The following is a 17,129-nucleotide window of genomic DNA, read 5'->3' as shown; positions in this document are numbered from 1 at the left end:
TCAGGTTTCCCGTGTCTAACTGTGTCTCACACGCTCCAAGTTATCCGCATCTCTCTTTCTCTTTCTTCCCTGCATTCATCCTGTACTCTTACTTCACCTTTTCACCCTCTTTGTAACCAGGTCTGCTCAAGGCTCCCTGAGCAATCCATTTGTTTGGTTATTTGTGCTCATCCTTCCCTCTCCCCTCTATCTGGCAACAAAATATAAGCTTGCAGGACCTTCGCATACATACAAAAGTTATATAACCAAGTATATTATGTTCATTTGAAGGAGGCCTTCATATGTCACCATCGATCTGCCTACTCTGTCAAGTTGTCCGTTATTGTAGTCTTGCTTATAATAGCAGGTCCAATCGGCTGTCTGCTGGAAGAGTAATGTGCGTTGTTGGCAGTTTACACAATTAAACATACACATGCAAATGCACTCCCCCATACTCTTATACAAACATCAACACGTGCACAGTAACGCTGTTGCAATGTCAGTTTTCTACTGATTCTTCATACTCAGCACAATGAATGAATAAAACCGCACTGCTTTGTCCATGATAATAAACTTTACGTATCTCTGAGTAAGCGCGGTGTGCTTCGGTTGTAAAGTTGAAGGAGGTACGAGAAAGCTGCACAGATGCCAAGTAAATCCTCACAAACAAGGAGCCATGCTGCTGAGTATGAAAGAGGAGATGCGAAATTGGACCTCTACACACAGAGGAATCACTACGGGAGGCTGTATCGTACATCTAAAGGCTGTCAAGACGGCACGAGAGCAAGAAGAGAACACTTCAGAGGATAATTCTGCACTGCAGCATGGGGACTCTCACATACACTATGCACGGCGCTGCCACAAAGAAACATCATCTGGACCGCGTGAAAACTTCTGAGGTTACCATGGCAATGTGTGCCTTTGTGTGTGTGTGTGTGTGTGTGTGTGTCACGTCACAGTGCTGCCACATCATCTCCTAGTCCCTGCATTGACATAACTAATTCACTGTGATTCACAACTCCTAGGCCAGAATCGGCACATTGTGTACTCACCATGTTTTGGCTCATTAATAAAACACAGGGAAGGCATTGTGCTGACCTTATGCTCAACTACCCATGACCTATTATTCTACCTGGGGTCAGACAAGACATATATTATCTAGGCTGCAACTCAGTGTTACTGTAAGTTACTCCTGCAGTGCGGTGTTAAGTTACTCCAGCAAAACAACAATGGATTTAATGGACAGCCATGCCTCACTCCTCAAAGGTCCTCATCGCGAACCAGCACTCTGAAACCAGGTCAGCCGCCGCATCGCCACTAAAGCTCGGGGTACAGCGAAAGCTTCATCATCATCAGCACCGCTACCACCACAATCATTGCCACTCTGTCCTCCCGCATCCCTCCCTCCCACCGGATTCAAAAAAACCACTGGGCCGTGACGCATCCTGGTAAAGAAATGGACCATGCTCCGGGGTTAAAATGCCATATTAACCTTTCGACAGTTCACAGAGGGATACATTAGGGATCTATTTAGAGAGTGGCGGAGGTGGTGGGTGGGAGGGAGGGAGGGAGGGCGAGGAGCGGGGGATAGCGTGAGGAAAGAGTGGTCAGAGAGAGTCTTCAAGAGAAAAGGAAGATTGAGACGGTATAAATAGGGTTCTACGCAGTGTCCAGTTTGTGGGGAGAGTGGGCAAAGAGGTTTAGGCGCAGGGTTGGAAAAGGAGCTGCACTCTTTTATTTTCAGCCCCTCAGAGGTGAAAAGTACACTCAGGGCTGAATAATGCATCTTCACTCCCCACACCAGCTGTCCTCACAAGAACACACACACACACAAAACAAAGAAGTGCAGAGCTTCAGTGTGTGCTTCAGTGGGACTGTGTTGACGAGCCGCAGAGTATTCGGAATAATATCTCATATCCCAAATTAACATCATAAATCAGGAAATGTTGTTTTATACGCATAGAAGAATATTCTGCATGTTGTGTCTTGATCGGGATAGCAGCATATTTGGGTTTTTGTAGGCAGGTTGTGGCGCTCGCATGCCATAACTCAAAGGCAGAATACTTGCGGTGAAGGTGAAAGAGGAGGAACAATACCTTTATTTAGGCGCCCTTGTGGCATGCTTAGGTGAAAAGGTACTTAAGATACTGCGCTTGAGGTGAAGAGGTACTTAAACCGGGCCGTGGAAGGTCAGCATGCACGGCGCGTATGACACCGCATTCAAGTGTGTGTTTTAAGGGAGAGAGGAAATGGATGCTGTGGCCTAGTTCTCTCCCCCGAGCAGCTCTGTGTTGGAGCAAAGGCAGGACACGTCGTGTTCTGGCCCAGATACACCTGACTTTCTGTTAGCCCTCACAGGTATTTAGGACAAGCGTCGGTACTGTATATTCAGTTCAGCAGTCAGGTGTGCGCTCACATGCTGCCTGAGTCCAAACCCCATTTCCAAACCACCTACAAGATTCCTCAATAACTTTCTCTGCTTCCAATGCCTTGCAATCGACTGAGACACGTCTCTTTCGACACCTGCAGGAGACACTGTGATTTTTTTTCACAGAGCTACGATCTACGAAGGGAAGGAGTTTTGTTTGCATATACACTCCCCGAGGGCGTAATGGGCAGCTGGAAGGGAGGGGCCACTGTCAGATTTAATAGTGTCACATTTCAGTGGCCATTCAGTGAGAAGTATTTCAAGAATGAGAATGCGTGTGTGTGTGTGTGTGTTGCCACAGTGAGTGTGACAAACCTTCTGGCAACACAAGTGAGCTCAAAGCTCTAGAGAAGTACAGTGGTGGTGGGTGGTATGTGGTATTGTGACATCCAAAAGCCTGGCCAACAGACTGGCCGTCCTGTCCTGTCCTCTCGCAGCGATGTGGAGAACAGAGTCACCTTCCTCCGACCTCATTCTCTTAGAGTTACAAATAGCCGCCAGGCAAAATCCAATCTTAGACGGCCATGAAAAAATGCAAATGTATCATTTCATTTGCAGTTCAGAACTTCTCATTATCGCACTGCTACTGTAGAAATACAGCAATTCAGCGCAACATCTTTACAAAAGCAGTTAAATGTCTAGGGCTGTCCTTGAATAAAGAGGCTCTGCTTCAACAACTATTCAAGGGATTTTATTGACTAATCACACAGTTCATTTGATCAGTAAATCTGTGGAATTGCCCCCCTGCAAACACATGCAATCATGCAAACTGACCTTTAGATCTAGTGTTTCTGAAAGATGGCTGGTTCATTTTGAGAATACTGTTGTGGTGTCTGTTTATAAGTTTGTAGAAAATAACTCATCTAATATGTTTTTAAATCATTAAAACCAAATAATGAGTCAACTAAGATGGCACAGCCCTATAAATATTCTCTGGTTATGGAATTCATTTATACACAGCAAGTCAACCAGACTATATTTTTTTTCAAAATGATAACAAAACTGACATAGATAGAAACAAATATAAATCTATGCAGGGGATGCTGAGATTATTTGAAAGCAGGCTCTAATTGGTTTCAATGGGCATCTCTGAATAATGTCTGGACTGGCTGCTAAATGAAAGGTTGGTCTCTGGCGCTTCTCTCACTGCACTGCACAGAGGGGCTGCCTTTGAACACACACATACACACATACAGTCTATACACACACACATATACTGTGAGTAATGAGCAGGATAACAAATTCCAAAGAGTTTACATCTGTCAATCCGTCAAACAACGTGTTGCTTTTGTGATTTGGGATCAGTCTTTATCCTCTCCCATCCTCTTTGTCTGCTTCTAGGTTGCCTGTGCATGGGCACAGTGAAAATGTACTTACAGTTTCATACAGGCTTCCCATAGGAATTGGCTAGGCGAGAGTGTTGCTTGTCTTCCCTCTGTCATGAATCTAGTTCAGTAATCGAAGCAGTGGGACTGAGCTAGATGTAGGCCGAAGCTGAAAACAGTAATATGTTTCTCCATAAATAAAAGAACTGTACTGCCAAACAGAGGGGCAAATATTAAATCAATCTAACTACTGCTGCAAGAGTGCAGACAGGTAATGCTTTTGTTTGCTTTATTAGATGCTCTTCTTATCAGATCCAGTCCATGATTTCCCAACGACAAAGCTGAGTGGATTTGTGGTCAACAATAAAGCGCTGTGTACTCCGTCCAATGGAGAGGAAGGGAAAGTGACAAAAACATAGTGATGGAGAGGAAAGACAAAAGAATCTGCAGGTGTGAGAGAATACACACAGACTTTTCTCCGACCCACTGGGCCCACATCAATTGCATTCCCCGTGTCCTAATCCTTTTCTCCCAGCACGGAAGCACACGTACACACGCAAACAAACACACACACACACACACTCACATACACACCAAGCGAGCGACCTTTCTTCCCTCTGTTTTCATCTCAGCATCAAGCTGAGCTGATCTCTTTGAAGAATCCTTCACTCTGGCACTAGCGCTGCTACAACTGTCATCTCCTGCGCATAACCTGAAGCAAACGAGGTTACATGGATTGGGAAGGTGGACAAAAAGTACATGTGAGACATTGCCAAGTGCTTTTCTGAAGTGCTGTGTCCTATGTGGAGAAATTGAAGAGTTACGGTAAGGTAGGTAAATGATTGATGGCACAAAATAAGCACAAATGATGGTACTTTGAAAGACAGTAGTTAACGTTAGTCCTTGGTTGAAAAAATGACTGAAATTTTACAGCTAATGTTTCTGTTCCCAAAGTGGACATGGAGTATTTTGGAAATGAACAACTGTGCATTTGAACATGAAGAGCTTCAATGTACTACAATGGAAATACACCACAGCCTGAACTGCGGCCACACTCAGGGATCAGATGATACCGCAATATGACCACGACAGTAACCCCCACCTATTGCGTTACTGGTGAGGGCAATTACAGCAGCCCTCCACCGTGAGGAGAGGCCAGTAGCTGCAGGCAGCCACACAGTTCAGTTGAATAAAGGCAGCAAGAGAAATTGAGTCTTTTGCAGAGATGAAAGAAAGTGAGTGACTCAGTATTCAGCGCAAGTAATCAGCCATCGCTCTCTGCATCTATCTTTATCCTCAACCAAATCTGCTTTCATTGCCTTATACACTCATCCTTGAGGGGAAGAGCAGTCAAGCGCACACTTTGACGTGCAGGCGGGCGCATGTGTACATACACACACACGCCTACACAGACACACACACGCCCACCTCAGGAACACCCTTTGTGTAAATCCTTTGGAGCAAAAATATGAAGTACACAAAGTACATGTCCGTGCTCAATTAAAGCAGGCATTCCTCTATTCCACACTCTCTGCTGAATACTGTAGCGCACTTACTACAAATGCCCTCTTTCAAAAGCGGCATGCCAGTGCTGTTCCCGGTTCAGATGAGGACTCAGAGAGAGTAAAGTGCTCCTTTGTCTCGGGGCTTGGCTCATAGTTAGGCTAAATAGTCTCTCTATACTCACGCAGTCAGCTCCAACTGTGTTAACAACTTTGTGGAGTAAAGCTCATGTGGAGCGGCGCGATTGTGGACACACGACTGCCACCAGCTCATCATCACATTCACCTAGGACACTGTATGTGTAGGATACTCAGGTTTTTGTGCACAGGCTACAGCGGCTGACAGTTTCCAAAATTCACCACTTACCTTTACTATTTTATCAGCCAAAGTGAATTAGAAAAGAGCTCTCAAACGATGATAAATTACCGGACAAAGTGGCTGGTAGAGTAGACATGCTTAACCAGCATTTAGCTATTGTTTGGGCTTTAATTTCCCACCCTAGACATTGTTGTTTAAGAGTTTCAGTGGAAAAAGCAATGCAGTAACGTGCAGGAAGGATATGCACCTCAATCAATTCCATAGCCTTTCTCTGCTAATCAAACTATCTGCCAAAAAAGCCCTTTTGGCAGCGACGCCTGGACATCAACCTGACCACTTGATTATGTTTGCAGCCTTTCAAGCCAAACGCTGCTCTAATATTACTGCCTAATGTAGGCCATATGCTGTTTTCCAAGAAGCCAAGAGATACTGTTTCCCAGAGACCTGTCAGGCAGCGAAAGTCATCTAGAGTCTGCATCACACCAACTCGGCATCCACAACGCAGTGCACAATGGAGCGCTGAGCCTGTTATCACCGCCAGGCAGCTCTTTGAAAATGAACAGGGTATATGATCAGCAGCTGCTTTACAAAGCCAGTAAACCGAGCAGAGTCGGCTGTTTACAAGTGCGCAAGGTGATCAGACCTACATGAAAAGTGGTGTCTTTTTAATGCATATGCCCCCCATCCCCTACGTGTTGCATAGAGGAGTAATTCAGTGCTGCATGAAGGGAGTGGGACACACACTAGACTACATCCTTGAAATAATAACGTTGGAATAATTAAATCAAACGCCCCTTTGCACCCAAGAACATGGCTGACTCAAATCTATGCATCAATGCATAGTAATGGCAGTGATGCCAATGATGCTGAAGATGACAATGATGATGCAACTGCATTGACTCTTGGCACGGTGGAGTGCAACGGAGATGGAAGCAGGGTTAGAGCAGTCATTAGTGTTTCACAGGCTATACTTAAGCGGCACTTGCCTCATATCAATGATATGAGGCTATGAAAACGGCCCTCCATCCATGATGGAGGACAATAATAAAGATGATAGGGGCTCCGTCTTCACACTGAGCGCGGGTGGAGCAGAGAAACGAGCCATCTCAGCCTTGAGAGGTTCAGCCCCGAGCCTCAAAGGTTCCTCCATTCATCACCAGGAAAGGAAACCATAATGCCTGGTCAAGCGCACCTCTCTGAACCTTAACACACTCATCTGGGTCTTGTCTTTGAACAACCGTTACAACAAGGGTGAGAACACACTGCATAGCTTGTAGGGCCACTCCTACCTGTTTTCACTGCCCACTCCCCTTGACAAACAATCTGTTGTTTTTTTCTTGGATGCTACGGACAAAACTGCTGGAAGCTTAATTAGGTTAGTTTTGTAAATAAATATGTAGGCACGTGTACTAAACATGAGCACATACACACACACACACACACAGACACACCATATGACCACAACCCTGCAGTGAAGTGACCTCATTTACAGAAGTTGTGCCTCTAACTTACTGGGCTCATTTGAGATAACTCTACAGCAACATTGGATTTTTTTTCTTTTCTTTTTTTTCAGTCTATCAGGAAGCTTCAAGACTCAGTGCTAAGCATATTTGGTGCACTTCCAAGAGGCTTATTTCCCATACACTGACAGCTATCGTGAATTAACATTACTTCCATGCATGGCACTAATCTTGTCTTAATTATGCAATTAACTCGATGACTTCAATGCCTCACATTTCAAAGAGTTCAATCAGCCATGCATAGATTTTCTTTAAGTATGAGCACCAGATATTTCTCCCCATAATATCGGTGGTAATGCTGCTGTTTCTGCATTGTAAAAAGATATTCGTTTCTGTGCATTTGCCCATAGGCTAAAACAGGTTGAATTGGAAACTTTATATGCTATTATGTAATCCAGTATTATCAGAAAAAGCTGTGATGACAATACACATTTTAGAGTTGCTTTGTTCCTATCGTTATAGCCTATGGATGATAAAACTGACAGACAGCAGTTCTCAGTAGAAAGTTGGGCATCACACCTCCAACCTCTGCTTCAAGCTACAAAGCAACTCAAGCAAGGCATTTCTTCCCTCCACAAGAACAGCCTTTGTTAAATGTAAGCAGCTTGACTCCAATTTCAAGATGAACTCCCAACAGCCTAAACAGCAAGTGTTCTTTTTTGACATTTTCCTTTCCAAGCAGAAACTTCGACAACTTCGGTATCACACAGCAAAACTCTCAGTCCCTATGGGAACATAGTTATACCTTAGGAGATTAGAAAGATACCACAAAGTAGGAAAAGGTCACGATAAACTCACTGCTAAGAACCACAGACTGTAAGTCCCTGAAGGAATATTCTAGTCATTTTTCGTTAGGGGTTTACTGGGAACCCACCTCTCCCCATTCCCCCGCTCCACTTTCTGTCACTTACCATCTTCCTTTTCATCGAAAACTGGTCTCTTTGAAGAACTATTGGCTCCCATCCTCTTCTTCCACTTGCCCCAGTGAAACATTGATGCTCAGATTGCATTCCTCGCCCCTTGAAGAGAAACTACAGCTCTGTGTTGGACACCCTCCGTAATTAATAGTAATCATACATGTCTCCCAACCCGTGCCTGTTATTCCCGTTATGTCCGTTATTTATTTCCTCGAAAATTTAGTCACGGCGACTTAAAGTCTCTAGGAACCGGGGAAGACCAAGTGTAGCAGGTACCGGATCGACAGTAAAATAATTTAAAACAAAGACTGTTAGGGTTGTTGCAGCTGGAGATTAAAAAATCACTCGGTATTGGTGGTGTTCAGTTGTCTTCCGTAGCCAGCCAGCCAAACCGAGAGACTTATGTTGTCGGGGCTGAGAGTGAGAGATGCGTCAAGCTACACAGAGTAAGCCAGAACAAAACAGGAAGTCCCGCGATCTTGCCTTGAGAATAAAAGCCTAAAAAACTAATTTTATAATTTTGTAGTAGAGGCTTTGCAGTCCCCTCACAACCACAACTGACGCCACCACGGAGGTCCATTGTAGGATTGGCCATTCACTAAAAATGGTAATAGTTTATACCAGGCTAGAAAACGGTGATATCTCAAAAATATTGTTTTGTTTGCTCAGTTAACCTGAACAAACAAGTATCTTTAGCCACTAGCCGCTAGCTAACTAGCGAGAATGCTAATATAGCGAAGCAATCAATGTTAATGTTAAAAGACAAAATGTTTTAAAACAAAAAAAAAAAAAAAAAACAGTAGCCCCTTTTAGCCACATAATGGATGCTAGGGGGCATGTTACATCGACTGAAAGCCTTTTTTGGGAGAAAAAAAACACAACACATTTATTTTTATTTACTCCAGATTCCTCCTCGAGTATAGTATTTATTTCCAGGTTGGTTCTTTGTATTATTCTAAAACGCCGCAACACGTGTTTGTTAATAAGGCTTTTATCTTGAAAGTTCTGACCGGAAACCTTTATTGTTTAATTCTGTGTGACTTGACACTAATGAGAGTAGTGTGGCAGTTCTCGGCCAGTGACAGTAGTCGACGTAGCTCTGTATCACTGACTGTCATGCATATCAAGATTTAAGAACAGCCTCTCTAAGTGAAGCCTGCATACACCGTACAGGCTGGAGGCTTCCACCGACTAGTACTAGCAGAGGAAGTGGCGCTGTAGCTCAGTCAATCCACAATCTCATTAGAACATGGGTGGGTGGTGCCGGATCATTGAGGGGGAAAAGGGGTTTAACACTTCATCTCCCCCGACCGGACGGACACAATGTGCTCCTGTTGCTGCTCTGTTATGATTTCTCAAAATAATACATTATCTACTATTTCTCATGACATCATATGGCCTAGCTTATGATCTGCTTACGTATACAGATGCAACAAACAATCAATGACTTGGCTAGACTACCTGATGCAGTATAGTCACCAATTTACAAATTAAAATTAATCATTTCCTAACAAACACAGTCCCAATTGAAGTTATCCGTTGTTGTGGGTTTTTTTTTAGAGATTCATGTTCGCCTTGTTTGCACATAGACAGTTGCCGTAGTTGATGTTGACCTGGTTGCTATGGTTACGGTACCTTACTCGTGAGATGGTAGCTACAAGTTAGCATAACTTTTTCCTATTTAACGCTAAAGCTTAATGTTCGTTTTAGCTACAATTTTCGTAGATATTGACTTGCTAACACGCTCCCTGTAGATACCGAATTGTCAACACGCTCCCAGGTTAAGAGTAAAATGACTCATTCCAGGTCAGTTAATTCAGTAGTTGCACTGTAGCTATCAGTGGTTGAACTGTTTGCTAATATTAGCTAGGTAGCAGCAGCATTAGCTTTAGAATGTTACAGGGAAATGACTCCTTGTTTATATCAAGCTTTGGAAAGCTGGTTCTCTGAATGTGGCTAAACTAACATGAAGTGTCATATTTTCAGACACCATGGGAGAATGATGCCACTGCAAAATGACATGAATAATGGGCTCTGAATGATGAGAATGATCCTGGTCCGTATACGCTAAACACCCCAATATGACATCTACCATGTCCTCCCTGGAGGAAGAGGAGATTCCTGCCCTGCAACTGAGCCTCGACTGTGGGAACAATGCAGACAAAGTGCAGAGCCTGAAACCACAGACCCCCCACATGCCGCCTGAGGAGGCTGAGCCCAAGGAACTCACTCAATACTCTGCACCAGAGACTCTGTTTCTGAGCAGAACCAAGCTGGAAGATGTTGCAGAAAGTATTTTGAAAAATAGCAGCCTAAAGGTCAGCTCGGACTTCACTGTACACTCACCAACCAGTACCCACTCAGCTGAATATGCTGCCTTTAGCTTCAAGCAAACAATATATAACACTTCCATTAGAACATTAAGTCTGCAAATTTGTCTTTTAAACCATATTTTGCAATCAGTTATCTTTTCTAACTATCTCATTATATTCTCTTAAGAATTTATATCTTGAAGGCAATCAGATATCCAGTCTGCCGGATTCCATGTTCACCAGGTTGCCCAACCTGCTGTGGTTGGACCTCAGAAATAACCAAATTGCCTCCCTTCCTGCAGGAATTGGCTTGCACAGGTAAGCTACTTATGCACTGGCTCTTTGAAATATAGACCTATTGTTATTCCAAACCTGTAGGCTACTGCAAGTAACCAGTTTCTGTGTCTCATTTATGAGCAGTGTTTAATACTGATGATATCACCTTAAAGTAGGGTTCAGCCATTTAAGTAGCATACGCTCTGAAAAATAAATTCTTGTTAGCTAGAAGAATAAAAAAAAGGAATACATGTGCAACTTAATATTCAAAGTAAAACTAGTTATTTCTGGGTATTTCTATGACTTCTTAGGCATTTGCTGTGCGCTTACATTTTCCAATTTAGGATCAAATGTGCTCCTTGAAAAACAGACATTTTCAGAGCCTTTGTAATCATCCATTAATTTGTGAATCGCTTCATTCAGATCTCTGAAAACATTACTGCTGGAAGGGAATCCTATCTCAGAACTTCCACCAGAGCTGGGTGAGTTTTCAGTCACTTCTACCAGTGTGTGAGTTCTCTACTCTTTGAAACAACACACAGACTTTTGATTTTTGACTTTTGATTGACTTTGATTCCAGCATCAGGAGCCATCATGGGCAAAATATCTTTAAATCTATGGTACATGCCGTATTCTGAAAACTTTTGCAGATGATAAGCAGTAGTTAGATGATAGGAAGGCATTTAAGGTAGAATCCTTCAATCCTGCTTCAAACACAAAAAATCCCTTCTGTTTAGCTGTTATTTTGCTCTCTCCTCATCTTTATTTGGTTTCTTTTCCCAGCACTTCTCTCTTACATGTTCCTGCTAATGGTGGCGATCCAGGAATGTAACCTTGCTCTACTGTTGCACTCATTGTACGTCAGCTAAATGCGGAAAATGTAACGCGTCACCATAGTGCTGAGGCGTTCATTTCTCCTCTGCCCTAGGAAATGTGATTACCCTCAAAGCCCTGAACCTGAGGAACTGCCCCATCGGTTTCCCTCCGCGGGACATCGTGCACCGGGGGCTCCCGTGCATCCTCCAGCACCTGAGGAGCGCCATGGCCGAGCGGCCGCTCAGCGTCCGGCGTTCCCGTCCAGGTGAATGAAAGGGAGGCCCGTCCCACCTGGACTCGACTCGCAGAGCGGCGGCAAGGTGTTCAGTATGCGCGCCGCCCGCTGAACGCGTCCCAGCCATCTGCTCTTTTTTTGTGAAAGAAAGGAAGGCTGGCCACAAAAATAGCTCCTTGCCCTGGTTCCACTTCACTGGTGTGACTTCTGTTCCCTTGGAGACGGCGCGTGCCAGTCGGCTGACTCCCTTTTCTTTTTTTTCTGTTTTTTTCTTCTTTTTTTTTTTTTTTGTTCCCTGTTCCAGCTCTGTAATATTTTTAGCCAGATGAAGATGATCGATAACCTGTGGGCTCCTAACGGGGCTCTCTGTCACCCGGCGCTGTCTGCAGCTAATCACTGTGAGAAGCCCGAGACAGCCCTCCACAGGAGAAGCTGCTGCTGCACATTGAGCAAAGCCAAACGCCCCAGTCCACCTATTTATCTCTCCGTCTACAAGGTTATTAACAAAGAGAGGGCCCTTGTCTTCTGAGGCCAAATCTGCCATCGTATTAGACATTGTGTTTTTGTCACTGGGTCGATGCGAAGGCATTAATTGGTATCTTTAGTGATGGTCATCCCAGATTTGAATACTGCATTGTCATCAACCATTTAGACCTGTGGTGGCGTGGAATATTTAGCTTTCAGTCTAATCCTCCTAGAATTGAATAAGGGTTGGATAACACTTATATTGAGTTACTTATCTGTGTAATATTACTTGTTTAATACTATAAAAAGTCGCATATATTATTCAACAAGCCAACAGATTTTTAGAATGGAATCTCCAAAATATATTACACCACAGTCGGTGGTGTTAATTTCCCAACCTGCTACCAATACTTAATTATGCTTTACTTTATTAAATTGGTTTATCCTGCAATATCCATCTTACTAAGAGACCCAATTTGATCATTGTTATAAGATATGACAGTGATGTTGTTATTACTTCAACTCAGTGCTATTGCTCAATTATGCACAGTAAACATAGTGGAATTAAACTATTTTGCCAATACCACAGGGCAGGAAATTACACAATAAAATCATCAGTGGTAATTTAACTCTGAGAGTGTAAACAGCTACACTATACCAGTGTTTACAGTATAGTCCACACCCATTAATTTAACACTGAGATAGTTTTGAACACCCAACACCAGAGCCATATCATGTCTCTGAGTCAATCATCAATTCTCAACTCCAAATAATAGTCTTAACACTGGAAAACACTATATTCTACCAGCAACTCTGACAAGAAACCAAAACAGCAAATGTGGCTTGTAGACACCAAAGGTAGTTTCCCCGCGTTGGCTACCTCCATGTCATGCTTGAGGCTGTTGTGGTTGTTTTGTTGGCAGACATGCCTCCGGTGGAGAAGCTCCAGCTGTCGGAGCTGGTGAGGTCCAGCGTGGAGGAGCAGGAGGAGTCGGTGGACGAGGACGAGCTGCAGAGGTTCAGGGAGCTCAAACACAGGATGATCCTGCTGGACCGGGCTGAGCTGGGCTGCGGGCCCCTGACAGCACGCGGTGACACAAACCTTCTCCCTGTTATCACAAGGTAAATATAGAAGAAATGAAGGATTTTTTGAGGTGAAAATTAAAAAAAAAACAGGTCAAGGCACAACTGTGAGTTGCATTTATAAAATATATTGAATAGGGCACAGAGACATTAAAATGACCTGTTTTCTAATTCAGGTTGTCCTGTTTGAGGGGTTTTTTGGCCATGCCCTTGTTTTTTGTGCTTCATATCCAGATGGCATTAGATATCTATTGGGCATGGATCAGTTTTCACCTGTTCAGCTGTGCAAATGAAGGACAATATGGAGGAGGCCTGTTCTTAACACAGTACTTCAGCTATTCACACCTAGAAAAATACACCCAGAACTCCCAATCTTACCATCCTTTCGGCATACTAAACTGAAAGTGTTATTGGTTCATCTATCCACAGTAGAGGTATATTGTTTGGTTTCAGGAGAGAACTTTAGTGCTGAGGTCTGAAGTTGTGCTGGAGGGCAGAGTATACTGTATAGTGCCTTGGACAGGGATGGCATAAAACTTTTTAATGACATTCTCTGTGGAGGAGACCGAGAGATAAAAATCTCCCAGGCTGTCTCCGCTGGGACTCAGAGCTCAGGAGAGCAATAAAAATAAAGCATTTTGTTTCGATTTATTTGTCAGAAAAAAAGAGATTACCAAGGCCAACGTAATTCCCGAGCTCCCTCTGTTTGACATCCAGCGCTGGAAGAGGTCAGAAGAAAGGAGACTGGCTGCCATGAAAGAACTGAAAGAGAAACAGACTGTTCTGGAACAGAGAAGAAAGTAAGTAGATTTCTGCAGCCGTCGCTATGAAGCTTTCAGCTCAGTAGACAACCTATTGACTGCCCCGCTACATCCTAATCATTATTTTTGAGTATTTTGGCCCCAGGTAACACCCCAAGTAAGAGAGAATGTTCTTTTACCTTGCAGTTTCAGAAAGCAGGGCTGTATTGTGACTAATTGGCATTTGCCGAAGTGCCAGACAGTGAGGGATCAATATAGTGTGTCTGCAAAATCCAATGCCCATAAGGGGTATGTAAAGACAGGCAGCACATTCAGCTCTTCCTAACCTCAGTCCCAAACATTACAGGTTAAAAATGGCAAAAAAAATGTAAAGGCAAAAGTCTATTCTAAGGTAGTGATTATCTGGCTGCCTGTCCTTCCCACTCCTATAGGCACCAGGAGGTTCTGCAGGAATGGCGCACGCATGCCAAGAACATGCAGGAGAGGAAAATGTTGGAGTACAAGCAGGAAAAACAAAGGAGACAAGAGGTGTGTATGTGTGAGGAAATTCACCTAAATTGCCTCTATGCGATGGTTTGAATTTACTTGCAGTTCGCCTGCTAACCACAAGGGGGCAGTACAGCACCACCTCTGTGACAAAGGCTCAAAGACAATGACAATCAATGGCAAATTGGCACATAAGATAACACATTCTTCTAAGTTGCTGATAAATGAGTTTAGCTAGAATCGATGTCTTTCCATCCTTGATGAGCAGACAGGGAAAAAGACAGATACTCAGTTGCGGTGGCTGCTTTCTGGCACAGCAACAGATGCCAGTGCTAGTGATGGAGCGCTCTGCAACAAATGTGTAGTAGAATCAGTCATCCCACAGCAGCAACGCATAGCTACTGAAGCCCAACCTCTGCTGGTAAACATGCAGGCATGCACACAGTGTAGAAAACACAGATGCATGATTCTTCAACCAGCAAAATCAATGTAAACATCCACTGATCAACCCCCTTTGGTAGCACAATAAGGCTGTTACACTGCAGGTAACCAGCAGCTGTAGGCTGTATAGGACAAGTCAACCCTACACTGTCCTGTATGTTCACGGATTCTGCATTCAAGAACAAAATACCATTTAGCTTGAGAATACAGAACTCCTGTCTGTGTTGCAGGATCCAGAAAGGACTCTGTTTGCTGCAGACTCTGAGCTCGGTGGAGCTGACAGCAGTGATCCTCCCCAGAGGTCACAGAGGCAGAGGTCCTACTGGGCCCAGGAGAGTGAGGAGGCCAGGTAAGTATAGAATCAGAAACAGAATTGCTTCATTGGCCGGGGACATTTTTTTTTGAATTTGTCACGGTGGCATTGCTGCCAGACAAACACTGAATATACAAAATATTGGGGACATGACTCCTGATATTGAGCTGCAGCTCCCTTTTGCACAATCCACATCTCAGTTGTCTCAAAGCTTAGAAATCCTCCTGTAACTCGTCTGCTTCTCTGTATCTACATGTCCTCCTTTGTGATTAGTATAGATTCAATAAGGGAAATCAATAAGGGATGATTGCTTTTACCTGATTTACCCCATCAGTGTACTTCATGAAAAGAGTGAGTGTCCCTAATATCTTGTATATGCAGCATATAGATAACCTCCAAAGTGACAGTACATACTGACCCACATGGTACAAGAACAACACAGATCTTTGGTCTAGACCCTTACTCTTATCAGGGTTCCATTCCCACTGGGCCACCAATGCTTCAAATGTACACCCTCACGGTATTGTAAGGCATTTTGGATAAAAGTGTCCACCAAATGGTATACGTTATGTTGTGTTTTGTATATGCAAAACACAATTGTGGCCCACTCAAGTGGAAGGCTAGAGACACCTAGTGGAGAGAGAGAGACTGTACAACCACTGTGGAATGTCAGCAGTTTTCTTTGTTCATTTGGCCTGTGAAAAAACACAGATTAGCACCTTAAGTATGCAGTAAACCAGACTAGATAGTACATCTTTGATATTTCTGTCTTCATTGATAGGATAAATCTTAACTGAGCTGCAAACAAACAGTCACAAGCTTGCATCTCTAACCACTAGTCCACCACCACTCCCATATGGATACTGACTAGGTACATTGAAGGCTATACTAGCATTTGACATGACACCAGAAGAGGACAAACCTAAGCAACTCGACTGATATTCGGTCCTAAAGTGTGAAATGTTGACCTTTGACCTGTGTGGGCCTGCAGAGCGGCCCGTGACCGTGAGCTGGAGCAGCGGATCCGTGCCCACGTCCAGAAGATGCAGGAGAGACGCAGGAAGCCCAGGGGCACGGCGGCAGAGGAGACCGCAGCAGCAGAGCAAGACATGGAAGAGGTCTGCTCTACCATGTCATATAACCAGCTGTAATAGTACTGTAATAGACCAAATCTCATACAAATCCTCAATAATGAGCTGAACTCGTGGATGATTGATCAGGGTTCTTTTTTTGTTTCGTTTTTTGATTCACAGACGAGGAAGTTGCAAGCTGAGCTCCTGGAGAGGAAACGAGAAAGAGATATTGAATATCGCTTCAGTGCCTTCACTGGAGACACCAAGTTTCCCTGATAAGTGAAGCGGTTTTATACGTCCTGCCATTGTAGTATTTGATTCACACTCAAAACCCATGATGAACAGTGATTATTTCATGATTGCTCATTGAAATGCCCACAATATCTTAAAAGTAAAGATCCCAAGTCTGTTACAGTGCTTTGAATTTTTCCTCAGAATGGTGCTTATCTATCTATCTATCTATCTATCTATCTATCTATCTATCTATCTATCTATCTATCTATCTATCTATCTATCTTTCTTTCTTTCTTTCTTTCTTTCTTTCTTTCTTTCTTTACACATGAACTCTATGCATTATACAAAAAGTGATCATGTTTACCATTTTCACAAATAAACCTCTTTGTTGTTTAACCTCTATCTTAAATATGTATGGCTAACAAAATCAATTGTTACTTATTCATGAAATGATGATTGGATTATCAAATAATGCTAATCACTGTAGGCCTAAAGCAAGGCTCAAAATATCTGAATTCCAAAAGGGACATAAATAAGAAAATGGTAACATTACAATCAGGGATGTAGTGGAAGGTAAACCCACCTAAACTCAGTTTATCCACCATTTATTTTCAGCATAGAGACCCTCCTTTTTAGCCGGACGT

At 43.4% G+C, this 17,129-nt stretch overlaps 2 protein-coding genes across 2 annotated transcripts in view; one reads left to right on the top strand and one right to left on the bottom strand.

The window, feature by feature from the left end:
* The window catches only part of LOC139648485 (serine/threonine-protein kinase 32C), a gene marked incomplete at its 3' end in the record, with an annotated part of 43,049 nt that extends 34,983 nt beyond the window's left edge, over positions 1-8,066 (bottom strand). Inside the window, exon 1 of the mRNA XM_071524623.1 lies at positions 7,985-8,066. Coding sequence (XP_071380724.1) covers positions 7,985-8,066 — 82 coding nt within the window. The remainder of the gene's footprint in view (positions 1-7,984) is intronic.
* Positions 8,067-10,071: 2,005 nt separating this feature from the next.
* Positions 10,072-16,527, top strand: LOC139648484 (leucine-rich repeat-containing protein 27-like). The gene is made up of 10 exons (XM_071524622.1): positions 10,072-10,308; positions 10,490-10,620; positions 11,002-11,060; positions 11,507-11,659; positions 13,018-13,216; positions 13,837-13,977; positions 14,370-14,466; positions 15,096-15,214; positions 16,170-16,296; positions 16,432-16,527. Exons 1-10 carry the CDS (start codon positions 10,072-10,074, stop codon positions 16,525-16,527), a joined length of 1,359 nt encoding a protein of 452 aa, XP_071380723.1.
* Positions 16,528-17,129: the final 602 nt, after the last annotated feature.

Source organism: Centroberyx affinis, unplaced genomic scaffold (assembly GCF_046629955.1).
Source record: "Centroberyx affinis isolate AG114_WGS23_722 - 3 ecotype Tasmania unplaced genomic scaffold, CSIRO-AGI_Caff_v1 ptg001209l_1, whole genome shotgun sequence".
Classification (NCBI taxonomy): domain Eukaryota; kingdom Metazoa; phylum Chordata; class Actinopteri; order Beryciformes; family Berycidae; genus Centroberyx; species Centroberyx affinis.
The sequence above is the reverse complement of the archived record's forward strand: the minus strand, read 5'-3'. Positions and strand labels throughout refer to the sequence as shown.

Excerpts from the sequence above, each read along its gene's own strand:
- LOC139648484 (XM_071524622.1), top strand. The coding sequence starts at position 10,072 with ATGACATCTACCATGTCCTCCCTGGAGGAAGAGGAGATTCCTGCCCTG. Across the intron at positions 13,217-13,836 it reads CTTCTCCCTGTTATCACAAG|AAAAAAAGAGATTACCAAGG; the intron begins GTAAATATAGAA and ends TTTATTTGTCAG. Across the intron at positions 14,467-15,095 it reads AAAAACAAAGGAGACAAGAG|GATCCAGAAAGGACTCTGTT; the intron begins GTGTGTATGTGT and ends TCTGTGTTGCAG.